Raw genomic sequence first — 26,849 nt, forward strand, 5'->3', positions numbered from 1 at the left:
TTACAGTTGGGACGTGACAGGTGACAGCTGTCACAGTTCGGACATCGTTGCAGACTCGCAGGTTAAGCTTCTCACAGTAGCCTAGATTCATATTTGTCCAGACTACAGGTTTTTTAATGTAGGCCTATTGGTATTTGTAAGATTCAAATAAAAGGCTAATAGTCTAAATCAAAATTGTATTCATTATGATGTGGCCCAAAACTAGATGATTTTCCATAGGCTATTCATTTTGAGACAGTGTCAGACTTAAATTACATTCTTAAGTGTGGGACTATAGGCGTAGTGCTATAAATATAGCAAAGTAGCCTATATATATATTAGGCTAAATGGTATAGTGTTTAAATCCGAGTTCAACGTTTCATTGTTTTATAATGTCACGTTACGCACTGCGAGAACGATCGGCAAGATAAATAAATAATTTCCATGCTGGCAGCATTCCACTCTCCTTAGCCTATTTGCAGTAATAGTTTTTTTCGGCTCTCTGTTTTCTGCTGTAATAATTCAGACTGACAAACTCTTCCTCTTGAATGAAGTTGGCGACACACTTTTGTTTTACTCAGCTGCTCACAATCAGTCCGTTTGTGTAAAGTTAGCGGCACAAGGTCAGTCCAGTCTGTGCGGAAGCAGAGTCAAATGACGGCCAAACGCCCCCTCTCATGGGGACGCGCACAGAGCCTGAAGCTGAAACTCTCGTTCAACATAAGAGGTTGATAACTGCCTTCGTGATACCGGTTAGCTCTGAGCGAGGGTATGTGTTATGTTGAACCAGATCAAAAAAAGAGAGCCGGGCTCTGTTGAGTTTGCTTTGTAGTATACCCCTCTGGTCTCAACAGGTTTACTTTATTAAAGGTTGACATCAGACTCAAAGTTACAAGCGAGGAGACACAGCTCCTACTATCAATACAGATGTTACCTATACATTACAATCATAACCTCTTGTTCAGATCTTACTAGACCTAACCTATTCTCAACCGAACCACAGCCATGGCATCTTCCTGTGGCGAGGCAGCCAAACTGCCTAGTGAACGCGCGCCCTTCTAGTGAAAAGCATTGGCTTTTATACAGATGGTCCTGTGTCTGTCTGTGTGAGTGTGTATGTGTGTGTGTAACAGATCTAATGTCAGATCTAGGCTATTTGCAGTTTAAGATCTCGTAATAGTGTCCCTGTTTTCTGCTGCGTCTGCACACCTGTTGTTGTTGCAGTTTGTGTAAGGTCATTCTGACCTGTGTGGCTTTTCTGCTTGACTCAAAGCTCTGTATTAACTTCTTTTAAAATGATAACATAAATGTTGCAAATTCCTACAAGACAAAGCAAAGTGTTGATCAATTCACCTGAAGTCACAAACAAGACACATGAGAGCTGTGTCAACAATATAGAAACCTTTATTCTTACACAAGTCATCCGTGTATATACATTTTTTCCTTTTCATTATTTCCACGTTAGACAGATTTACCAAAGTTCACATTTCATTTGATTGCAACAAATGTGCCCAGCATTAAAATAGTAATGCATCGGAGTAGTTCAGAGATAAATACAAAAACGATTTTTTAACTGACATAGAAAAATCATATTATTTTGGTATTGGTAGCCTTGAACTCCTGACCTGTCACTGGCAAGTTTAAATTAGCTCAGCCTGTCGATAAGGACACAAGCCAATCGAATTGTTCTATCAGATACGGGCAATCCAGAGCCCTATTTATAGGGCTCTGGAGTGGACGTAACCGGTTGACGACAGTGCTGCGCCTTCAAAGTTGTGATAGTAAACAGAGATGGCTGCGGATAAGTTGTTTAAGTACGAAACGGCTTTGGTCTCGACCCTTAACGATTTGGAAGACGGCACTCAAATCTTTCATTAGCAAGAAAGAGGAATGTTCTGTTTTGCCGACCGACCACAGCAAAAGTTTAATTTACGAGTTAACCTCCTTGCTAAACGAACGGGGCTGAATACATCACCTTGTTCATTGCTCTGATTGGTTGTAGTGCTATCCAATTGCGTGCCGTGCTATTTGAAATGCATGCATTGGTCGTGGACAGACCCTACCTTGTTCAAGATGTAGGTCTGGATTTCCAGGCTAGAATATTTGGTCAACTTTAGCACAAACTTAGACTGGCACTTGGTGGATGAATTGATTAGATTTTGGAGCTCAAAAGGTCAAAGGTCACTGTGACCTTACACAGTGACCTTGTACCATATTTGTATCTTCTTGGGAGCTTTATCTTCCTTAAAGCACCACTGGACTATCACCCTTCAGCTATATGCTGAAGGGTGTATGCTTCACTGAGGCATAGAACCGCCATGTGCTAGTTCTAGCTGCTTCTAGGTTTGCTCTGCATTTTTATACATGTGAATGTGATTTCTTGTGAGGCTGGACTAGCACGTAGCTCTGTGCCAGCTGCTCCTCCTCTCCTGGGGCCCTCCCTGCCCTGTCACCATGCTCTCCTAGCTGCTGCTCTGTGCTGCCTGCCTCACACACAGTGGGCTGGCTCTGCTGCTTCTTCTGTGCAGGATCACTCTGAGAGGATGAGGGGCATGTGCTGTCAGCTGTCTGCAGCCCTGGCTCCCTGCTGTCCTGTGCCTCTGTGCCTGTCTTCCTCTCTGGACGGGCCTGCTGTACACGGGGCTGGCCCATCCTCTCTGCCAGGCCTCTCAGCTCCTGCTCCTCGTCCATGGAGCTCATAGAGGGAAGACCTGGGTGGATGGCTCTCTGGTTCTGAAGGACTGGCAAAGTTAAAGGTTGAGTCAGCCAATTTGGAAGATGCTTGTTGTCAAAAAATATCCAGTGTTAATACACAGCCTAGGCTTCATAAACAGGCATGTAAACAAGGGGTATGTAAAGAAAGGGGGCTCACCGTAGCTAGCAACATGCCAACATACAAATGCATTGGGAATGAAAATAGCAATGATAACCAACAGTCCAATATATGTAGCTGTTGGTGACTGACAAAGATCTATGATTAGTTTAATAGCACTTTGAACTTATTAGTCCAAACATGAGCTCATGACCAATCCTTCAGAACATCTGTCACTGTGCGTGTGTGTCCCTGCCTGCCTGCGTGCGTGTGTGTGTGCGTGTGTGCATTTGTGTGTGTGTGTGTGTGTGTGGCATGTGTGTTACCTGCATTGGGCTGAGTCTCTCCAGGCTTCAGGCTGTGCTCGGCCGTGGCTCCAGCTCTCAGTGTGATGTGCAGAGATGGGGCCTGAGGATGGCTGAGCTCTGCATCCACTCTGCTTCTACCAGCGCTGTTAGAGTCGCTGCTACTGGCGGCGTCTCCCGGAGCAGTGGAGCCCTCACTACAACAACAGCTCCCAACCTCACCAAGCACATCCTGGGGTCTGCTGCTATCATCTTCACCACAGACAGGCGGAGCATCAGACTCTGTGCCTTCAACAGAATCTCCTGTAGGGGGCTCAGAAGCAGCGCCTTTACTCTCATCACTGTATTGCTCAGTGCTGGCAGTAGGACCGGCTTGTTTGCTCCGGTCTGTTTGGCGAGGTTTGTCTGTGAGCAGAGGGCGGCCCCTGAAGGCCAGGTCAGGGTAGGTCCTCTGCATCTCCATAATGGACTGGTCTAAAGCCATGTGGTGGCGGCGGCGAGGCTTGGGCTGGGGCTGGGGGTTCACTGGAATCCTGCTGTTCAAATACAGAGGCACCTGGAGGAATCAAAGCATCAGTCAGACTTTATTTGTATATCCTAAAAAATAACTAAACGGACATGCTTGAATATTTATTTTCTATTCCATTATCACCAAATTAAAAAAAACGTGTTTCCACTCATCACTTCTAATATGATGTCATGATGTGAACGCTTGATTCACTTGGGATCTTGACATAACGCAAATAAAAATATAAAATGAGTAAATTTTGAAAAATAAACAATGGTCTAAACCAGGGGTGTCCAAACTTTTTTCACTGAGGGCCAAAAACTGAAAATATTCCAAGGGCCGTCAACTCACCAGAGGCGAAACATATCGAAATCAATCGAAATATAGCAAAATCAATAAAATGTTACTAACTTATGCTTGAAAAAAAATACACCCCAGCTTTCCATTAATGGGTTTTCATTAATTTTGTAACAAATGGTGGCAAATGATTTTCAAAACAGCAGTCTCAGATTGTTTCTTAGTCAGGATGGTGAGCCCCCTTCACAGCCCTGTATAAAGGGGAAAAGAGAAGGGTAGGCTATATTTCAAGCTTGTTATGCAATAATTGAATGGGCTTGTTGACACATCAATGTTTGTTAGAAATGGTTATTAACTATTATTGACTGAATTTATTAAAGGTGAAGTAAGCGATATATTTATGTTAATATACGTGTTAAATCACTCTATATTCATACACTGATCACTTATATAGTGTGCGCGCTTCATAACACAGGTCTCTCAGTCACTCGCTCTGCATGTAATCGGCAAATACACTTTTCTGGTATTCCACAACCTGATATCCAATCAGAAGAGAGAACGCTACAAACGGTCACGTTGCACACGGAGAGAGCGGCAGACTGGTGAATGTTTATTGGCCTACAATGGCGGAGCAGGTAAAAATCCTTCCCAACGTCTGTTTTGATGGTTTTAATCATGTTTTTATCACACTTATGGATCTGAGATGATGCTAGATAACTCACTGCTTGAAGACATTAATGTGGTGACGTAGGGACGAGCGAGGGGACTGCTAACTGCAGTCACTGACAGGAAGTTAGCTAAAAGAACCATTTCGCTTACTGAACCTTTAAGTAGTTGGGGCTTTTTTCATTAAAATCCCAAATTTTGATATTTGCCTTGGCGGAAATTCAAACCCCACTTGCCCAAGTCTCAGCCAATGGCATAATCCACCACTACACTATTTGGGCATGAGGAACAACTGAGTTTATTTCTCAAATAAATACGGTTAGATTAAATAAGAATGTGGCTACTTAAAAAGGGGTTTGGCCGTTAGCCGTAGTTTGGACACCCGTGGTCTAAACAGTGGCTATTGAAAACATAAACTGTAGATTGTTAAAATCCATGAAATACAGATAAATGTTGAATTAAAAAAAACTGTGTGTGTGTGTGTGTGTGTGTGTGTGTGTGTGTATGTTGCCCTCTGCCCTACCTCTTTTCTACCTACCTCTTCCGTCTTCCGGTCCTCTTCCTTTGGCTCTATTGTTGTCTTCTCTGGTGTGGGTTGGTCCAGCGGAGCAGGTCCCACTCTCCTGTGGACAACCTCCAGCCACTCCTACAGGGTTACATCACAAACTGTCACATGGAAGGCACTGGGACCTCGGAACACTTCTTATGGCTGCCATTCATTTGCATGTGCACAGTGGCTGGATCACAGGGAGACATTCACCATGTTCACATGCACACAAGTATTTTAGTAACTGTAGTTTTTTTGATTGCGGTTTGGTCTTTTGTCCACATGCAGAAATCACAACTGTCTGGAGTGTTCTGAATTTTGCACAATGCAATAGTTGCTTACATCTACTGAGCATGCTCCAACCTCCTAGCCTGGCACCGCCCGCCCACGTACTTCTTCTGCTCAATTTTAATTTCCCTTCAGTAGTCAGTCTGGGCCGGCGGTATATTCTTAGGTTTTCTCCGGACAGATTTTTGTCAGTTCAATCAGTGAACAGAGGGAGTGGCAGAAGCTGGCGCATGACATACGTCACGACCAAACGTTATGCGATTGGTTGGCAGATCCCGAGTGGCACTGGGCAGATCCAATAGTTTTAAACTTCAACAGACACCCGCCTTCAAGTGAGTTAACGTTTTTCAATTGAGCGATTCCAGACCTTCTGTACAAATGAAATGAAGTACGATGGTCTGGTAGCACCAGGCTACCAACCTCCCTCAAGAAGACACTAAATGTGCATGCTCACTATGATGATTTTTTATTTATTTTTTATGAATATGTTTATTACATTTTTGACAGCTCAGACATGACATGACAACAGGAAAAAATGTTGGTGGGAATTCAAATGAAAACAAATAAAAATGTAAGAAGAGTGGGCATATGATCCATCCATCCCTTTCCCTCTGGAAATAAAATAAAATAGATTACATTGGTCACAAAAAAAGGAAGATTTAGACGGATACCACAGTGGGATTGGTTTTACAATAAGCAAGTAAAACACAAGGACAGGCTGAACTTGGTAAAACAGCAGATGAGAGTGTGGGGGCCAATATACAGGTGAAACTCCAAAAATTAGAACATCGTGCAAAAGTTCATTTATTTCAGTAATTCAACTTTAAAGGTGAAAATAATATCTTATATAGACTCATTACATGCAATGTGAGATATGTGAAGCCTTTATTTGTTATAATTGTGATTATTATGGCTTACAGTTTATAAAAACCCCAAATTCAAAATCTCAGAAAATTAGAATATTACATAAAATCAATAAAAAAAGGATTTTAAATACAGAAATGTCGACCCTCTAGAAAGTATAATCATGCATATGTACTAAGTACTTGGTTTGGGCCCCTTTTGCACAAATTATTGCCTAAATGTGGTGCGTCATGGGTGCTATCAGTCTGTGGCACTGCTGAGGTGTTATGGAAGCCCAGGTTGCTTTAATAGTGGCCTTCAGCTCCTCTGTATTGTTGGGTCTGGTCAGGAGTTCAGGTCAGGAGAGTTGTCTGGCCATTCATGCACAGTAATACCATGGTCAGTCAACCAGTTACCAGTGGTTTATGGTACCGTGGGCAGGTGCCAAGTCTAGCTGGAAATGGAAATTGTCATCACCATAAAGCTTGTCAACATACAGAAGCATGAAGTGCTCTAAAATCTCCTGTAAGATGGCTGTGGTGACTTTGGACTTGATAACACAGTGGACCAACAGCAGCAGATGACATGATACCTCAAATCATCACTGATCCAAATGAAATGTTGCTTTTCATTTAGAAATCAAGGTTCCACAGTCTAGAGGAAGAGTGGAGGGGCACAGAATCCAAGGGGCTTGAAGACCAGTGTCTAGTTTCAACAGTCAGTGATGATTTGAGGCACCATGTCATCTGATGGTGTTGGTCCACTGTGTTATCAAGTCCAAAGTCACCACAGCTGTCTACAGGAGATTTTAGAGCACTTCATGCTCCTGTCAGTTGACAAGCTTTATGGAGATGCTGAATTACTTTTTCCAGCAAGACTTGACACCTGTCCACAGTGCCAAAACCACAAGTAACTGGTTGACTGACCATGGTATTACTGTGTTGATTGGCCAGACAACTCTCCTGACCTGAACCCAATAGAGAAACTATGGACTATTGTCAAGAGGAAGATGATACACACCAGACCCAACAATACAGACGAGCTGAAGGCCACTATCAAAGCAACCTGGGCTTCATAACACCTCAGCAGTGCCACAGGCTGATAGCATCCATGCCACGACGCATTTAGGCAATCATTTGTGCAAACGGGTCCCAAACCAAGTACTTAGTACATACGCATGATTATACTTTCTAGAGGGCCGACATTTCTGTATTTATAATCCTTTTTTTATTGATTTTATGTAATATTCTAATTTTCTGAGATTTTGAATTTGGGGTTTTTGGAGAAGCACAAAGCCGAGTGTGGAGAGAAACTGCTGTGCTCGCTCAGATGAGAGGAAGAGTTTCCTGAAAATCTACATGGTTTTTTGTGATGTGATTCGTGTCAGGTTGCTCTATAGCAGTTTTTAACAAGAAATTAAGACCAGAAAAGTAGTATAATAGGAGATCTTTAAGATTACTTTATGTCTGAAAAGACTGTGGTTTTGTTCTTTGATTATTCTTCTAACTTTCATCTCTTTTGAAGACACTTTGTTTAAGATTTGTAGCGAACACCTTTAAACAAAGCAACCATTTACTGTGGTAAAGTCTACTGCTCTCTGATTGGACATGGCAAACATGTGACATGGTTGGGTGATTTCAGGTCTCACCTGTGGTCCCAGCTGCTCCTTCTCCAGGAGCTCCAGTAGCTGGTAACATTCCACCCTGGCCAGCAGCAGCTCAAAGCCCACCTGCATGGCTCTGTCTGGGTCAGCATCCTCACTCAGTCTGTACTCACTGAAATACATCACATAGGAAAGAGGATCGCTGAGAGGAGACCGTCAAAGTGATGAGAAACACACACCAAATGCCACTTTTCGCAGATGAAAGACACTGGCTTGTATCTTTGTAGCTTTTCTCCATTTGTTTCCAGATTCACTCACCCCGAGCTGTTGGTGTATCAAAACTCAAAACAGTGCACAGTTAAAGGTGGAGTCACATTTTGGAGTAAACTTGTTGTCAAAATCACTTTTTGTAAAAGTCTGTTAATATCTCATCACGTTCCCCTACCTGTGTGTGCTCTGAAAAAAAATTCACTGTTAGTAGCCTTCAAAGTCTAGGCTCTTTAAAGGGTTAGGTTGCTAGCTAGGTGTCCCCCTTTGTTTACATACCCTTTGTTTATAAACCAGTTTACAGAGTCTAGGCTGTGTATTGACACTGGATTTTCTTTCAGAGCACAAACATATTCACTGATCTTGACAAGAAGCATTTATTCAACATCGCTGACTCCATCTTTAAAGGCCTACTTCACCGGTGGGAATATGAAGGTGTATTGAATTCTGAGATCCTATGTAGTATAAATGTGCAAAAAAAAAATTAAATTGGTTCATCATAGCCTGAGAAAAGGCAGAAATAGTGTTTTATCGTCTCACTGTCTAACCCTACATTTATACTACATAGGATCTCAGAATTCAATACACCTTCATATTCCCACTGGTGAAGTAGGCCTTTAAGTTTCCAAACTGTCATTGTAACACAATCAACGAGTGTATCTTCATGCACACACACATTTCAATATTAATATTTCACAAACAGATATAAGAGAGAAAACATTGGGGTAATGTTGGGTTGCTTCATTTCCTTGTTCCCCTACCTTAGTGGAGGCTCTGTATGTGGCAGGTACCCGATGGAGGCTAGGACGGACTGAATGGTAGAGCAGCTGAGAACGGGCAGGAGACAGTAGACAAATGGACCTGTGAACGTCTGCAAGAGAAACAGAGGGACACAAATACACATACATAATACATTAGCGAAACAGTCATTCAGGAAGGAACTATGGACGGTAAGCAGAAAGTGGAGCACTTTAAAGCTGAACAATAAACCTGTCCTAGTGCCATCTGGTGGAAGAAGTATGTTGTGATGTAAAGGGCAAGTGGTGGTGAGACAGTGACACAATCTCTTGGTGAACTTGATTTTTTTTTTTGTTTAGTAAAAAAAAAAGCACGTGGATTCAAAGCAAAGATAGCCTAGCCTATACTATGACAGGGTAACAGGCTGGGTCATCACTGGCACCATCACCTCATGGGGGTGACAGAAGTTATGCACTATAGCTTTAAGGTTTGTCCAATTATAGGTAGCCCACCTGGAAGATGGGACAAGAAAGAAAGAAAGAAAGAAAGAAAGAAAGAAAGAAAGAAAGAAAGAAAGAAAGAAAGAAAGAAAGAAAGAAAGAAAGAAAGAAACCTTCAGTGTCTGGATCTCCTTCTTCCAGGGCTGGAGGAACAGGTTGACGCACAGAGTTTCCAGCAGTTCTGCGGCTTTGATGAAGGCAGACAGTAGTTTGGTGTAGTCGGCGCTCGGGGCTCCGCAGCCTTCACGGACCGCCTGCTGGAAGGAGGAGAACACCGGGGAAGTGTCTCTGGCTCCGGGCTCACTCAGCACATACTGAGCCGCCCTCTCCAGCAGCGGGGCTTCGCGACACGGGCCAACCTCAGTACACAGCGTCAGGAAAAAGTTGACATAGTCCAAATACAGCTCGTGACGGTAAACCTCCGCCTGCTCTACTGCTCCGGTACCGTCCTTCATGGCTGTTACACCGACACACACACACAGACTGTCCCAACGACACACACACACAACCACAGCTTATTCTGTCACACTATAATGAGGAAGTGTATGGCTGTCAAACTAAGACGAGGAAGTGAAAGTGAGAGAAGCTCTGTTGGCACTCTGTCCATATTTGTTTTAAATCAGCACCTATTAGCCTAAGTCTATTCTAGACAGCCTAGCCTAACAAACACCTCACATGAATAAACATTATAACCTGGGCTATAAAATGAAAGCAATTGGCCTAGACTTGTAAAAGGTATGCTACTTTCAAAGTAGGCTACATCACAACGACACTAAAATTGCTCAATGAGTGAACGTGAATTCCCTTCCTTATTGCAGTGTCACTGTAGGCTTATTAGGCCTATCTTATTTCACAGTAGCCTATAGGCTAGTCTTCATAGGCTACTTTTTAGGAACAGAAGGCCAGGAGCCTACAAAATGTGAAAAAAACATGCTGGATAAGCCTATTTCCTCATTAGAACACGGATCAATGCGCCATGATGAACTAAAAATAAACTATTTTCAAACTATAGTAGCACAATAAATAAAATGCTTTATTTTGAAAGGCATCACCCTGAGCAACTTGAGAAAGCCGAATAATAAAATGCTGCTGAATTTGATATATTCTGAGTAATCCTATTAAATATCCTATTATTTCAGTAGGCTATCTGAGACAAACAAATAGGCTGGCAAAAATATAGGCCTAGGCTTACTTTTTTTTCAAAGGTAAGATAAATTAACATAAAGATCCACAATATGGTAAAGTTAGGTATATAAAGGTAATATAGTGTATTTGAAAACTTTTAATTAATAGAAATTATAGGCTAATAAAAAATATATTACAAATAAAAAAAGATCCTCACTCCACAACAGTCGGGGGCGGTAATGCTCCATTTCGTTGTTTGCTAACCGCCAGAATAACTCTAAAAGAAGAAGACGGCTTCAACCGGATGTTTTTTTCTTTGTTTCCGGGGTCAGTAGTCTCTCTAACCATCACGCTGCCACAATCCAAACACAGTTCACAGTTTAGTCAAACAGCAGAATCACAGTGTCTTCTGAGGTGAGTAACCGCGTGTCATGTTGGTGTGTGTGTGTATATAACACATAGCCTAGTTCGCGTGCTTAATAACTTTCCTCGTGCTTCACAGGAGCCAATTCTTCTCAGTGATAGTTGTGTAGACGAGCATGAACACATTGATAGGCTACCCCCCAGGTCCATGGCTACCACTCATATTTTAATGAAAGTATCATGGTTAAGATAGATGCTGCCACTATTAGGACAATGTGAATATGATTAACAATTTGCCATGATGTGATTTGTCACCAGCTTGTCACCAGCTTGTCACCAATGCCATCACAAGCTATCCATCCTTTCTATAAGGCTCTGCTCCTTTGTATTTGTGTGTGTGTGTGTGTGTGTGTGTGTGTGTGTGTGTGTGTGTGTGTGTGTGTGTGTGTGTGTGTGTGTGTGTGTGTGTGTGTGTGTGTGTGTGTGTGTGTGTGTGTGTCGATCACATGTCTGTCAAAGGAAGCTCGTAGGTTCAGAATGAGTATGCCACTGACGGTTCTGCCAGTAACTCTCTTGCTTTTTCCTCTATCATTGATTCTAAAACATGTCTCCTGATAACTTTTCTTCTGTGTGTCTATTATGTGTTGAGACTGAGCATTCCACTGTTGCTGTATTTGGTTGCATTGCCTAAAGTGGCCTCTATGTTCTCACAGGTGATTTATGCATTGTTGAGAAGCAGTGATTTTGGTCTGATTAGTGTTTTAGTAGAGCATGTAGAATTCATGCTGTCATTCCATTTCTCACTGTAATCTTTCAGCAGGCACAGAGACGCACAGGCATGAAGAACAGGAGTGGGGGCTGGCTGGACAGCCGGCTCAAACAGAGAGTGGAGCAGGTACAAATACTATCTTCCTCTGTTCACTGCTAGGCATTTAACTCATATGCCTAACTGGAAATGGAAGCTCACTTAATGTCATCATCGTTTAATCTCAACATCCAGTAAAAGATGATAAGCATTTTGTACTGTACTGTAGTGTACTGCGTTAAACATTCACACACACACACACACACACACACACACACACACACACACACACACACACACACCCTCCACAAAATACAAACAGTGGTGTTTACTGCACGTCTCTGCCACAGTAACAGAGTAAGCAGACACCATGAGGGAATCAAAAGCAGCAACTTGACATGAATGTTATTTTCCTTGTTAACACTTGACCAGAGACTGGGTGTGTGTGTCTTCACTCCTCCATCCTGTGTGTTTGTTGTGCTTTCAGTACATGGAGACCAGCAACACTGAATATGTGGACCTTTCAACCATGGCTCTGGAACTTCAAAGAGTGCACAGGCAGGTTCCTCCAAACACTGACTTTAACTCTGCTTAACTTGCTTGCTGACTCTGTTGGCAGGACATCCTCCAACAGTAGAGTTCACCTTTTTATGAAGGTGAAAGTTGTTGCTGGCTAGCTGTACTTGGCTGCATGTGTTTACCTGGACACTGTGGGTTGGTTTTATTAGGGATGCACAAAAAAAAAAGAAGTTTTTCCCAGTTTCTGCAAAAAAAAAGTTTTAACATTACTTTTATTTGGCCGTCTATTTGGCTAGCTTAGCTTTTTTCAAGCGTCCGACAGCGCTTGGAAAGCCTGGATCAGAGTGGATGATTTCTGGTGCGCGCTGTTTTAATGATCTTTAGTAGGGCTGTCAAGACATTAAAACAAAATAATCTAATTAATTACAGGCTCTGTGATTAATTCATCTAAATTAATTGCATACTTTTATGACACTTTTATGCCTGTTTATAAACAACTGTGTAGCCTACTACAGTTTGTTTCTCTCTCTCTCTCTCTCTCTCTCTCTCTCTCTCTCTCTCTCTCTCTCTCTCCGTCTCTCGTAACTTCTGTCTCCTCCCCTCAACCAGGTTTCTACATGAAATAAAATTAGGAACTAGCGCCGAATTTTCTCAAAAAAACAAGCAGACTAAATGACGACTGTCCGTCTCCAACAACAGACAGCGCTGCACTGCCACATATCTGCATAGCCTACGCCGACTCATTCACCATCGTCGTACTCATAGGCAAAAATATTGACACACACACACACGGGGCGGGTGTCCGTTTATGCGGGAGACGAGACAGCTAGCAAACAAAATTGTACACACGGAGGAAGATTGAGAGATACTTTTGAACCTACATTGTTGCACCCACTAAATCAATAATGCACACACTGCGGAGAATAAAGTAAGATGTCTTCCTACCTTCATGCTTATTTGTCCAAAGCATCCCATAACTCGTCCATAGAGCCCTCGGACCCTTTCCCCTGCTTCTCTCTTTACTTTTATCCCTTTCACCCGTGCGGGCTGTGTCTGCAGCTGAGCACCACATTTGCACCGGGTCAAAGGGCAATATAGACGTGCGATTAATCTGTGTTAATTTTTTTTATCGCGTTAATTTTTCTGTGATTAATTAATCGAAATTAACGCGTTCATTTGACAGCCCTAATCTTTATATAGTCGATTAAGTACAGTCGCAATGCAGTGAGTAGGCTACAGGGCTTCATAGTCCGCCTGACCAGAGCGTGTGTTGACAGCCCAGTCTTTCTAGTACTCGGCATGCTGTTTGCGGTGTATTTATATCAAGTGATAAATTAATCTTGTCTTTGCAGTAGTCCGCTAGATTTTTCAGTAGAACAGTGTCTGCTGCAAACTTTTTTGTGTGTCATTCTCTGATACTTTGAAATAACTTCCACACTGCCGACATGTTTGCTCGCGTCAAAAAACGTCATTGTACGGCAATAATTACTCCGCCTTTTCATTTATTTGAAAAAGTGCTTTTTTCTTTGTTGCTATATTCAGCCGATTCATTTTGGTTTCCAGAAATTCTGTGCATCCCTAGGTATTATATTGACATGTCTGTCAGGTTGTCAATCAAGTGTCATAAAGTCCTTTGGTTTGTATTGTATCCTTTAGAATGGATTATGGCAGAAGAAACAAGAACGCTTTCAGGATACAGGTAGAGAAAGGTAAGAGGCAGCAGCTGACTGGAGACCAGCCTCCATAACATCCAGTCCAGTTATCATGATCAAAGTTTGCTGTTCTGGAATCTGTTAGAGAGGTGAATGCTCTTTGCCTTATCTGCCTCTCCCAGTGTATGACGTCATCATGAAGGATTGTGGGCCCGATGATCTGGAGAGCAAACACCTGGCCAAGAGAGCCAAGCACACTGACACTGGGTAAATCACTCTCTCTTTTTTCTTTCTTTTTTTCAACCTTTATTTATACAGGTAAATCCCATTGAGACCAGAGACTCTTTTTCAAGGGAGATCTGTTACCATTTACACGTTACCATTCACACACACATTCATACACCGATAGCAGGCTAACTATCGACATTCACACAAGGCAAGGTGGGTGAAGTGTCTTGCCGAAGGACACAACAACCATGACACAAGTGGCAGGGCGGGGATCGAACTACCAACCCTTCGATCATTGGCTGACCCGCTCTACCACCTGAGCCACAGTCGCCCCAAATACTGCCTTGGACATGGGGCTCAATATGAGGCCTTTCGCGATAATGAATTTATCCACTTATCTTGCGATATTTATGAATGAACTTGATAGTTTTACTGACCTCGATATCAGCGTCTATATGTGTGTGTTTTTTTAACATAAGAAAAAGAGCAATATTTGAGTCACATTTCTACTTTCCTACCGTCTGCCAACCTGTCTAAGGTGAAGTATAGTGTTGCTTCAGTGTTCATATCCTATGCTCAAGGCTATTTGGTTAACAAAGCCTGAGAGTGTGTTTGACTTCAGCTGTGGTTGTATGTGCTTTATTTTATTTATGTTTGATTTATTTTAGGATATTTTAATATTTGTCGGATAATTCCAATGTTGAATATTCTTGAGACTTGAAAATTGGAAAAAAAAATCTTTGAAAGAATCTGTACATGCATTATTATGCTATACTATATTTTTATCAGTGGCATAAAATGGTCTTAAAAGGATGACACAAATATTATTGTTTATTGTTGTGATAGTTTCTGGGAAAATATATCGTCCCAACAAAAATGTGTTATGTTGACAGGCCTAGGGTTCCTACAGTCCTCTCTGCTGTATCCTACTCACTCTTTAAATGTCAAGCTAATGCTAAGCTAACCTGTGTGTCCACAGTGAAGGCAGCAGCAGCACTGAGGCCTCGGACAGCGAAGAGCCCGTTCAGGAGAATACTGTAAGATATGTGTGCGTCAAATCACAAATATGTCACAAATAATAGCAGAGGCCTGATGGTCATATAGTAAGGAAACCTCCTTCCACCAGTTGACTGTTGGCTAATTAAGTGTTATAATATTATTCAGAGCACTCCATTTTATAGAAGGGATTTCAATAATTGATCATGTTTGACATTTTTTAATCTGCATCTTGTTAAAAATATGAGTTATCTGTGTTTAAAATCTAACAGTGATCTAGCCAATCTAGCTGATAGAACAGAATGGCTCTCTGCATGTATTACAACTTTGGTGTCCAAACTATGGCCCAAACATTTTTAATTGGCCCGCAGCAAATTCTAAAAATAGAATGGAATACAGCCGTCAGTCCAACAAAAGGAAAAGGAGGCTGTTGGGGTATTCATACAATCACTTATCACTTTCTTTTGTTGTTGCTCACAGTGGAAATACGCTGTGATATTAATAATCCCAAATACTTCATATATTCAGTAAGATGATCATGTTTTCTAACAAACATTAGTTGATTAGCCCATTGACTTATTGCAGCTTGAAATATAGCCAATCCTTCCCTTTTCCCCCTTTATACAGGGCTGTGAAGGGGTCTATCGTTAATATTTATTGATATCGATACCTTTATCGATACGCCTTATCGATCCGGGTCTTTATCGATACCACTATCGATACTTTTCTATTATTATTATTATTATTATATTTTGAAGAAAATTTTATTTTTGGTTTTAAAAAATCAAGTGTATACTATCTATGAAACAAATATATAAATGTTCGCGCTTGTTGGTTAATGTATTGTCTACTGTCACTTTATCATGTTTTAGTGATTAGGAAAATATTTAGGAAATAAATAATTGTATTTTAAATTCAATTAAATTTTTAATAAATATTGGCATCAGTAGTTTAATTATATATTTTAAAATGATGAGAGCATTATACAACTGTATTACTCATGTTTCTCGCCAAAAACTCAATAATTCCTTTACGTTACATTTGAACGCATCATGATAACCTAATAGTCGTTTTACTGAGCCATCCTGAACACATCATCACGCAGCACGTCTGAAAACTTTGTTTACTTTTTAAGCTAACTAGCTTGTATGCTGCCGATTACAACACGGATTTCACAATTGGATTACTATTTTTAACTGACGGGACAATAAGCTACATAGTCTGTGTGTGTGCGTTTACCTTTGCACACCGGGCGCGTTTTATTCGTGCGATTAATCCGTTAATTAACGAACGTATACAGAGTCAATACAAGCTTCCACACCAGCGCCGTCATTTTGCATCGCGAATTTGCGTTTTTTTTTTTTCGAACTGAGTTCGATTTTTCTAGGACGTCGCTTCTAAAGTGGGACGCGACAAAATTCACATTTCAAAACATTCGCTTTTACGTTGCGTTTATTCGAGTCGCGCCCGGTGTGCAAAGGCTTCTGCTTTATCTTCGAACTTGGTAAAATAAAGCCAAACCATAGACCTTTTCGCCCGTTCAGCCATCCTCGCGAGCGAAGTTAACTGCCAGACTTCTCTTGTTTTACTTTTAATACCGGTTTGCATATCATTCATAAACATTGGCGGACATGCAGCAGTGATTGGTTTGATTTGATTTAAATGCCGTGACGCGACTCGAGGGACACACCTTACAGGACCTACGGGAGAGAAAAAACGACGAGACTCGATAGTGGTATCGATAAGCCCAAACGTTATTGATTTTCGGGTTTTGAAAAAAGTGGAACCGGGTCCTTGATAGAACCGGGTTTCGATCCCCATCCCTAGGTCGCACCATCCTGACTAAGAAACAATCTGAGACTACTGTTCTTAGAATCAACTGCCAACCCTTCTTGTAACAATATAAATGAAAACCCATTCATGGAAATATGCTTTCTGTAAGCATATTCAATGATCAAGCATCATTTATTAACGTTTCATTGATTTCGCTATATTTCGATTGATTTCGGATCTTTGAATATATTTCACCTCCAGTGAGTAGCCCGGCCCTTGGTATATCTTTCCGTATATCGCCCTCAGTGAAAAAAGTTTGGACACGCCTGCTTAAAGTAACAATGCGTAGCAATTCCACCTTAATAAAATAGTTTCAAAGTCAGTCTAATAGCTCAATATGTGTATACAGGGAGAATAGCGTCCGTCCCATTCCCACACAGCGCCTCGGTCGACTGCTTTATAGCACTTTGTAACTCTGGCAGCGGCCCGCAATTTAGTGCATGCTGCTTTACAGCACCAGCAACAACGCATATACAGTCTATGGTCCGATGCTAAGCTAGTTAGCATCTTTACCGGATGCCGAAAGTCATCTAGTTCAAGTTATGTCTGGCATACAAATCAATCAATCAATCAATCAATCAATCAATCAATCAATCAATCAATCAATCAATCGATCAATCAATCATACAGTTTCTGAGATTCCCCCATCCTCTTGTACATTTAGGTTTGCCTCTTTAAATAGGGTGGGCCCTACCACAACAACAAACAGCAACCTGTCCCCTGGCTCACTCAGTCATCATTGAGATAGTGGTGTTGTCTGAGCCCAGGTAGGGATGGCTCAGAAGAACACTCAGGCTTCTACACCAAAGGGAAAGCATGTGTCTGAAGGGTTAGGCTGCAGAGACTGTTGATCTCCTTCAGCTGCCCAAATGAGTTATCCAAAATATATAGTAACATTTTTAACGTATGCTATATCAAGGTATTAAAATCGTATTTTCTTTAATTTAAAATAATTAAAAAATATATTATAGAATACAAACTATGACCACACATGTATACACACACACAAGCAAGAAATTGCCTGCAACCCATCAACTGACTCTCTTTTGCCAAATATCGGACTATTAGTCAAAACAACCATTTTGACAGCGAGATCTTACCATTCCATTCTGCTGTTTTTTTTTGCCCCCCCCCCCCATCCACAGCCCACCAACCACATGAACAGCTCTCTGACCTCACTGTACCGTAAGGGAAGCCTGGAGCCGGGCGCCTGCTCCCCCAGCAGACCCCAGCCTGCTGCCAGTGCAGGCACACAGGTGTCAGTAGGAGGCTGGTTCATCGACAAAGGCAAGACCCCCGACAAGAGCCACGTCCTCATCGACCTGTGTGAAGAGGAGCCAGCCGCTGAAGCAACCAATGTATGTACTATAGGGATGGGGCTGATCCCATATCGGTTCAGATGTGGCTGCAATCTACTTATCGGATATCGATGTCTGTTTTAAAATGATTTTTAAAATGATTTTAACTATAGAAGAAAATACTAGTTTAATACCGTGATAAAGCATAGGTTAAAAAGGATTTGGCAATGAAGATATTGAGTTCTGATCTTCTTCCGTATTCAAACGCTTCAAAGCAGTTCAGTTAAACCTTGATGTGTTTTTGGAAATGTGTTGCTCTTTTGAATTAGAATTACTGTGTTGCTTAACATCACCACCAACAAAGAAATGTTTATTAATTATGATATCTAAAAGTATCCGTATCAACCAATATCCAAAACCTCAGATCTGATCGTACCTTTGAAATAGTGGATGGGTGGATCTCTAGTATGTGAGAAGGGCATGTCCATATGTATAGGCACAGGGCAGTTCACATCCTGACATTGGTATTAAGCAGGTGTTAGGGAAAGGAAGATCAGAGTATGGAATACTGCCTGTTAGATCCCCACACATAATAGATTGTTGTGAGCCATAGAGATTTGGGAGATTGGGAGAGAAACGTCCGCTATGTAACATTTAAGAAACAATGTACATGGACGAAATGGGTAACAATGTAACCTGACAAACGAGGCTTTCCCCGACTTTCTCTGGCGACTAAAACATTTTGTATATTTATTTGTATGAAAAGGAATCGGGTCGGATTTTTCAGCGTAAACTCCAAAGGATGTGAGTCATGTGATGTTCCTGTGCGTTCCCCTCGTATAAACCATAGATAGTATATACAAGGTAGAAACAGCAGAAGAAGAAGCTCAACCCACTCAACCACCGTTCTGAATCTTAAAGTTAGTCTGACTAAAATTAACTAACTTATAACTTATTATGGGGGCGGGACCTGATAAGCCTTTGGCTTCTTCCGTCACCCTTCGGACAACACAAAGTAAGATGTATGAAGATATGAAAGAGAAAATTGTGTATTGGTGGAATTGTCCGAAAGAATAATAAATAATAATAAAAAATAATAATAAACGGTGCAACAACAAAAACATTAAGGTTCACCTGTGACACCGCGATTGAGAAGGCATTTCTGAATGTTATATTCTACCTTTAAAGATAGAAATCAAATGAAAAGACTTGTTCTTTTAACAGCATAACACACACCTACTAAACAATGATCCTTGATCCAAGATATGCACTGAGCAGGACATTTCAAAGTCAACTCATTCACACTAGAGGTGGAGGGACCGATTGGTTTGTCACCCAGCAAAATGGTAAGTGGTAAGCATACGTCAGCGTTTTGCATGGAGGCAACCTCCAGCACATTATTCTGGTGTCAGGGTTAGAAAATGTGGGCTAAACCTTTTGTGGTTCCTGGGATATGGACCGGTGAATTGGCTATATAAGCTTTTTCCTGCTCCAAAACTATCATAATTATATAATATAATGTAATACCGATATCGCTGCAGTACGATAGAACGGCACAATAATACCAGCCACACTTATGCATTGATCGGCATACTCCTGGATGCATGATGTTATTGCTGTGGTCTTCTAGCACCCTCCTATGACCAGAATGTCTGTTTGGTGAGTGTTAGTCTGACTGTCCGACTCCAGGCATTTCACATGTATGTTCACTCTGTGTCTTTGTCCCCAGCACACAGACAGATCCCTGGTGGAGCCTGGAAGATCACACAAAAAGACAAAGAAAAGGGCAAAGATTTCCGCTGACACTATGGACTCCAACACCCTGAACAAGAGAGGTATGGCCTGCTTTAGTTTGACCAGTTCACCTTGAAAAAAATCTTTTAATTCAGATTGTCAAGCAGGGGCAGCGACTAATAACTATTTAGCTTATAATCTAATGTTCATTGATCTAGGTTGTTTGATTGATTAATTGCCACAACTAATGACAGATGTCTAAAACTAGCAACCATTGTCCACCATTGATGCATACAAAATAATATATTTTTTTCTACATGAATGACTCAGCAAAATCAAAGTCACCGGAGCTGCAGTATCCCTCTCTGAAATTTGAAGATGTTGGAGGAAATGAAGAGACCTTAACGGTTAGTTCCTTTTTAACTTTACTACTGTGTGTCGCCTAATCAAATGTTCTGCTTTGGCGGGGGGCTCGTGGTGTAGTGGTTAGAGCCCCCCCCCACCCCAGGCTCAGTCCTCTTCACAGCAGACCAGGGTTAGAATCCAAACGGGCTCATTCTCTGCATGTCATTCCACTCTCCACCCTGTTTCATCTCTGTCTCTCCACTCTACTCTGTCAATAAAGCATGGAAAATGCCCCCAAAAAATTGCTTAAAAAAAATTGTGAATGCGGATGGTTTTGCATTGCTGTGCTTCAAATGCTTTTCAATCCTAATGGGCCCTGCTGAGCGTATCTGATGTAGGAATATTGACTTAAATATGATTTGACATTTTTGTTTGCAGGAGGTGTGTAAGCTGCTGGTCCACATCCGTCACCCAGAGGTTTACCAGCAGCTGGGCATGGTTCCTCCTCGAGGCTTCCTCCTCCATGGACCTCCTGGCTGTGGAAAGACCCTGCTGGCCCAGGCTGTAGCAGGGGTCAGTACACACTCACTGACTCACTCACTCACTCACTCACTCACCCACCCACCCACCCATTCATTCATGCGTTCATTCATTCATTCATTCATTCACTCACTCACTCACTCACTCACTCACTCACTCACTCACTCACTCACTCACTCACTCACTCACTCACTCACTCACTCACTCACTCACTCACTCACTCACCCACCCATTCATTCATGCGTTCATTCATTCACTCACTCACTCACTCACTCACTCACTCACTCACTCACTCACTCACTCACTCACTCACCCACCCACCCACTCATTCATGCATTAATTCACTCACTCACTCACTCACTCACTCACTCACTCACTCACTCACTCACTCACTCACTCACTCACTCACTCACTCACTCACTCACTCACTCACTCACTCACTCACTCACACTCTCTCTTTATAAAATGCTATAATATAAAATGTTCGTATTTGCCTCATGTGTATATTCTAGAGTGACATGAGTAATGGTTGTGTGTGTGTGACAGGAGCTGCAGCTGCCCCTGCTGAAGGTGTCTGCTCCAGAGCTGGTGTCTGGAGTGTCTGGGGAGTCTGAACAGAAGCTGCGGGAGCTCTTTGAACTGGCTGTGGTAAGCAGTCCTCCTTTATGTCTTTACATGTCTTACAAAAGACTAGAGAGTGGAGGAGGTAGCAGGCACAGGTCACATGACCTGATGAGTAATACTATTGACCATGTCTGTCATTGGTTGTGTTGTCCCCTGCAGAGCAGTGCTCCCTGTATCCTGTTCATTGATGAGATCGATGCCATCACTCCTAAGAGGGAGGTGGCCTCCAAAGACATGGAGAGGAGGATTGTAGCCCAGCTGCTAACCTGCATGGATGGTAGGATACTCTACCTTATAGGGGACTGAGAAAATGTCATGCAGACTCAAGCTGGGATGCACTTCCCCTTATGCCTCGTTTCCACTCAGCAGCACAGTTTGGTACGGAATGGTTTGCTACAGAATGGTAAACCCTAGTTCTGGCTGGTGGAGCCACTGCCCACAGCACCCTTACTAGGTAGGAGGGGTTTATGCCGGACGGCGATAGCCATCGGCAGAGTCGTTCCTAGCAACAGGACACAGTGTAGTCTGTCAATACATGAAATAAAGAGGAAAAACGCCAGACAATAAACAAGATTCTTAACTCTTTCCAGAGCATCACCAGGAATGAAACCCACTTAAACAACGGCACTTTTGTTTAATTTCAAATCCATTGTGGTCGTGTACAGAGCTAAAATGATGAGAATTAGTCAATGTCCATATTTTTATGAACTTCACTGTATAATCAATGATGTACATAACCATAGCATAGGCATATTTATAATTCTAACAAAAATAGAAGTACTACTGTTGGAGATCATAATGATGTCATATATCCTGTTTGTGTTGCTTGGCTCCTGACAGACTTGAACAGTGTGACTGTGAGTGCCCAGGTTCTGGTGATAGGGGCCACCAACAGACCAGACTCCCTGGACCCGGCCCTCCGCAGAGCTGGACGCTTCGACAGAGAGATCTGCCTGGGGATCCCCGATGAGGCAGCCCGGCTCAGGTCAGCCATACATGATTATAGAGTGATGATAATCCACACTACTCTGATAAGATGTTTTAGTCTAAGAGAAAAACAACCAAAAGCAAAGCTCAGTGCAAACACTTAGTACAGAATTCTTTGTGCTCCGTCAGGATCTTGAAGACGTTGTGTAGAAAGCTGAAGCTGCCGGAGGACTTCAACTACCAGCAGCTGGCGCGGCTCACTCCGGGCTACGTGGGGGCAGACCTCATGGCGCTGTGCAGAGAAGCCGCCATGAGCGCTGTGAACAGGGTTCTACTGGAGTCAAGAGGACCCCGCCAGAACCAGAGCGCAGCTGAAGAACTGGCCACAAGCACAGTGCAGGCTGAGGCCATGCAGACAGGCACAGTGCAGGCTGAGGCCATGCAGACAGGCACAGTGCAGGCTGAGGCCATGCAGACAGGCACAGTGCAGGCTGAGGCCATGCAGACAGGCACAGTGCAGGCTGAGGCCATGCAGACAGGCACAGTGCAGGCTGGGGCCATGCAGACAGGCACAGTGCAGGCTGAGGCCATTCTGACGGACAGAGAGGTCTCAGAGCAGCAGACAACACACAGCAGCCCAGTGCCTCAGGAAAATTCTGGGCAGAATCACCTGCAGGTAGGTGTGTGTGTGTGTGTGTGTGTGTGTGTGTGTGTGTGTGCGCATACATACTAGGGTTGTGCAGTAATACCGTATCCCAGGGTGTTTGAAAATAGCTAAGGTATTCCTTTAATTACCATCATGAAATAATGTGCTGTGTAATGCGCGGTGCATGTTTATAATAAATGCCTTCAGAGTGTGTGTGTGTCCAGTAGCAGCACCAATGCCTGTGTTTGAAGATTCTATAAAAGTGATGACAATACTCCGGAAGGCACAGCTCTCCGTCTTACTGGTCAATCTTGGTTCCTACCCTCACCTCTGGGTCATGAAGGCTGGGTCATGAAAGAGCTAGATCAAGGTAACAAGCGGCTGAAATAGGCACTTGCCCTCGGGGAATCCCCGCCGCCATCTTAAGTGTCGTTCCAATTGTCTGGAAACTGAAGTGAACTTGGTGAGATAGACCCTCGGAGGGCTGAGTGATCAAGTGAACATCCATGGTCACTCCGAGGTGGATATCACCCACAGTGCATTGCAGTTCGTCTTCTTCTTCTTCTCCTTTTATTTTCCGGTAGACTGTATGCTTTTAGGGACATCGTGGCCACCCGCAGGACAAATATATATAGCCTATATAAATATATTCCAAAACGCCTCAATTAGGCTATCCTATTTCCATACGAACAATCCAGTGAATGTATTGCAGTTTACACATTGCTGCTATAACACCGATGGCTGCCAATTAGAGGACTATTTAAAACAAATGTTTTGGTTGAAACTAACATAAATAAGAAAATATGTCGAAGCAAACAATTTACATGTGTAAGTAACAATATCTTGATAATCTGAGTTACCATGTCAAAATTCAATGTTTGTTATGCTATGGAAATGGCTTTCTGCAATATAGGCTACCTTAGCAGAATGTTATAATTCTGTATTATTTGCATTCAGATTTACCTATGTAACTGACGGTCCATTGCGACTACAAGGGCAAGTGGGCAAGTGGGTTCCATTTAAATCCCCCGCTCCCCCCCGCCCAGTCTCCCTCCGCTCTCCAAGTTCCCTCCGTGCTATGTATGCTGTTACGTCATACCAAGGGCTGAGGGTAAATGAACGAGGGGAAGTGCAACTACTATTGGAATGCAGCTTAGATCTCCAATCTGGCCTGGGATCGCCTCGGGATCCCCCCCCCCCCCGGTCACAGCTGGTTTATGTGGCCTGTGAAAGGGAAGTTTGGGGCATCCTGCGACTTGAATCTGGGTAAGCGCCTGACGGTGGATGAGTGGATGGTATAACGGTATCAGAAATAAGATACTGCCCAAACATAACGTACGCACCATGTGTTTTCATAAGAGATGCCGGCCGTTTATCAGTTCACAAACAGACAGTTGAAATGGCTGTGCACTTTAAGGAGCCTGACAGGGTTGTTTATCTCCATCAGCAGCTGTCTCTGCGGACATCCGTCTGTTATTGTTGGGTTTGACCCAGGGCATAGAGATATCTTTGTTGTTTTACCGTTCTGCTGTCTGGGCTTCATCACACACAAAGCCAACCATTTTATTCCTTCAGTAGGTTCCTTAGCTATGGCCTGGATGTATTTCAACATTACATCATCCAGTCACTAAATGTTTGATGACATAAACAAGGCTTTTATTAAATACATTGAAAGGGATCTCATCAGTGTTCATTTATACATCTGTGTCTCGGGTTACAATTTGAATCTAAAAAATGACTTAAATATGTTCTAATGTTTGAATAAAGACAGTTGTAGTGCATGCACTAAGTTAAAGCATGTGTAGGGGTTACTACTTTAGAAGGCCTGTAAATGTCGTAAAATGCAGTAATAGGAGTAACTGTGTCCGGGTTCTCGGAAGTAAGTCGGACTGGTTTCCTGTGGGGTTGGCCTCCGCCAGGGCTGAGCTTTATCAGCAATCCTGTTTGTGATATTCATGGAAGGATATCAAGGCGTAGTCGTGGTGGGGAGGGGTTGCAGTTTGGTGGGCTGAGGATCTCATCTCTGCTGTTTTGCGGATGATGTGGTTCTGATGACCCTTAAAGGTGCACTATGTACCTTTGGGTGTGTCAGAGAAGTGAACATTTTCTATAGTTAATTCTCATGACTGAATAAACAAACTTTCCTCACAGGAAAATTGGATTCCTGGAACACTGTTTGAAGCTAGCGTAAAAGTGACTGTTTCACTGTTGTTCTTTACAGAAACAGGGCCCACAGTTTACAAACATATCTAGTCTTATGTTTGATTCCAGGTTCTGAAAAATGATTCTCTTTTGACTTGTGGTGATAGAATTATTCAATACTAAAATTTCAATATAGAGAAATATGTTGCAGGCTCTGCAAATGTCAACAAATCCCCCTTCCCTGAAACTGCATAGTGCACCTTTTAAAAGGGGAGGTCAGAAATGACAATGGACAATTTTCCACTCCCGAGTTGTATGGAACGCAGGATCAGTTCCAGTAGCACAGGTTGGAAATGACAAGAAAGCATTAACCTTCACCTTTATCAATTGCATTATGAATGTTCCTATGGTTAGCCACCGTTAGCAACACCAGTTGTTAACAACGCTCTAGGTTGTGTTTTGTGCGTAAATATTGTAGCAACATATCTTCAGATAAAAAATTAGCAGCACCATGTGCACAAGTGATTTAAAGTGACACAAAACATACGGAAGGGCTAAACTATTTTATTGTCAAAGTCTTGACTGCTGTTCTTGTGCTGAGCCGTATTGAATGTTGAATTTGGGGTTGCTAAGGGTTTCTCCGAGTTTTCAAGTAGGAATTCTGACTTCAGGGGGACTTCTATTCGAAGTTTCGGACTGGGAACTCGGAAACTCCGACTTCCCATTTCAAGTAGAACACACTCTGTGTTCCGAATCGCATATTTTCTATTCTACATACTCAGTGGCGGCCTTAACGATCTGGGGGCCCGTTTCAAGACCTATTGTGGGGCCCCCCACTTTTTTTTTTCTCCAAAAAATAAATAAATAATCGTCTTATTTTATTTTTTTAAATACATATTTCTTGTGCATGCTTCCCGCAAAAAGAAAACCGATTTTAGAATCCAGTTGGTTTGTAGACAGTTCATGAGATGATGGGCCACTGGGTGCAGACTCTTAAAGGGCCCCCCCACTCCTACCCATCCAGTCAGGTATACACTGACTTTTCCGCACATACTGTATACAATTAATGGTAAAAAACATATTAAGGAAGTCAGTGTTTCCCACAGGATTTAGGGATATCCTTGTTGGGGGCATAGACGGATTATGAGATAACGGGCCCCTTGGCACAGACTCTTAAAGGTCCCCCCACTCGCCCCTATCCAGTCAGGTACACCGACTTTTCCACACAGACAAACAATTAATGGCAAAAACATATTAAGGAAGTCAGTGTTTCCCACTTTAGAGGCTACATTATTTTTCAGATTTTTCTCAAACAGGCAGCACTGTTTACTCTGCAACTGTAAAAACAGTACAGTAGATTGGTCTGCAGACCCATGTTCTATGATGGAGGGGCCCATTTCAACAGATAAAGGGTGGATAGCTACTTTTTATGAACTATTTAGAATTCACACATAGAAAGCTTATTTCTGTATGTGTGAGGGGGCCTTCAAGAAGCAACTTAGACAGAGCTACTAATGCTGTTGTTTTTAACTTGCTTTTGTATTTCTCCCTTACTAGTTGAGGGGCCCATGATGATTTATATCTTGTTAAATTTGAATGAGTATTATATTATATATTATATTTAGGCCATTCCTTTTTGGACATCAGTGACTGAGCTCTTTGACTATGCAACATAAAAAGTTACTATCAGTATCTCTGGCCCCCCTGAGCCCTTGGGCC

At 42.4% G+C, this 26,849-nt stretch overlaps 2 protein-coding genes across 6 annotated transcripts in view; one reads left to right on the plus strand and one right to left on the minus strand.

Moving 5' to 3' along the window:
• Window positions 1–1,365: 1,365 nt before the first annotated feature.
• LOC307257350 (uncharacterized protein) lies at window positions 1,366–10,055 on the minus strand. Its single transcript, XM_080036551.1, has 6 exons — window positions 9,467–10,055; window positions 8,877–8,986; window positions 7,894–8,020; window positions 5,106–5,213; window positions 3,118–3,652; window positions 1,366–2,720 (listed from the first exon to the last, which is right to left on the minus strand). Exons 1-6 carry the CDS (start codon window positions 9,806–9,808, stop codon window positions 2,338–2,340), a joined length of 1,605 nt encoding a protein of 534 aa, XP_079892677.1. The 5' UTR covers window positions 9,809–10,055; the 3' UTR covers window positions 1,366–2,337.
• A 756-nt stretch (window positions 10,056–10,811) lies between these two features.
• Window positions 10,812–26,849, plus strand: part of nvl (nuclear VCP like) — a 46,848-nt gene continuing 30,810 nt past the window's right edge. For 4 of the 5 annotated variants that reach the window (XR_013845096.1, XR_013845097.1, XM_080036688.1 and 1 more), the window contains exons 1-14: window positions 10,812–10,892; window positions 11,659–11,736; window positions 12,134–12,204; window positions 13,822–13,874; window positions 14,000–14,084; window positions 15,025–15,082; window positions 18,020–18,232; window positions 19,902–20,007; window positions 20,237–20,313; window positions 20,690–20,824; window positions 21,338–21,439; window positions 21,575–21,692; window positions 22,256–22,400; window positions 22,532–23,018. Coding sequence is in view for 3 of the 5 variants with exons in the window: in XM_080036688.1 (XP_079892814.1) it covers window positions 11,680–11,736; window positions 12,134–12,204; window positions 13,822–13,874; window positions 14,000–14,084; window positions 15,025–15,082; window positions 18,020–18,232; window positions 19,902–20,007; window positions 20,237–20,313; window positions 20,690–20,824; window positions 21,338–21,439; window positions 21,575–21,692; window positions 22,256–22,400; window positions 22,532–23,018 (1,707 nt within the window). In the remaining 2 variants the exon portion in view is untranslated. The remainder of the gene's footprint in view (window positions 10,893–11,658; window positions 11,737–12,133; window positions 12,205–13,821; window positions 13,875–13,999; window positions 14,085–15,024; window positions 15,083–18,019; window positions 18,233–19,901; window positions 20,008–20,236; window positions 20,314–20,689; window positions 20,825–21,337; window positions 21,440–21,574; window positions 21,693–22,255; window positions 22,401–22,531; window positions 23,019–26,849) is intronic. The other variant, XM_080036689.1, reaches the window with a different exon arrangement.

This window comes from Ammodytes marinus (genome assembly GCF_949987685.1).
Source record: "Ammodytes marinus genome assembly, chromosome: 11".
Taxonomy (NCBI): Eukaryota; Metazoa; Chordata; class Actinopteri; order Uranoscopiformes; family Ammodytidae; genus Ammodytes; species Ammodytes marinus.

Excerpts from the sequence above, each read along its gene's own strand:
- LOC307257350 (XM_080036551.1), bottom strand. The coding sequence starts at position 9,808 with ATGAAGGACGGTACCGGAGCAGTAGAGCAGGCGGAGGTTTACCGTCAC. Across the intron at positions 8,021-8,876 it reads CATACAGAGCCTCCACTAAG|TGAGTACAGACTGAGTGAGG; the intron begins GTAGGGGAACAA and ends GATGTATTTCAG. Across the intron at positions 2,721-3,117 it reads AGAGACTCAGCCCAATGCAG|TCCTTCAGAACCAGAGAGCC; the intron begins GTAACACACATG and ends TAACTTTGCCAG.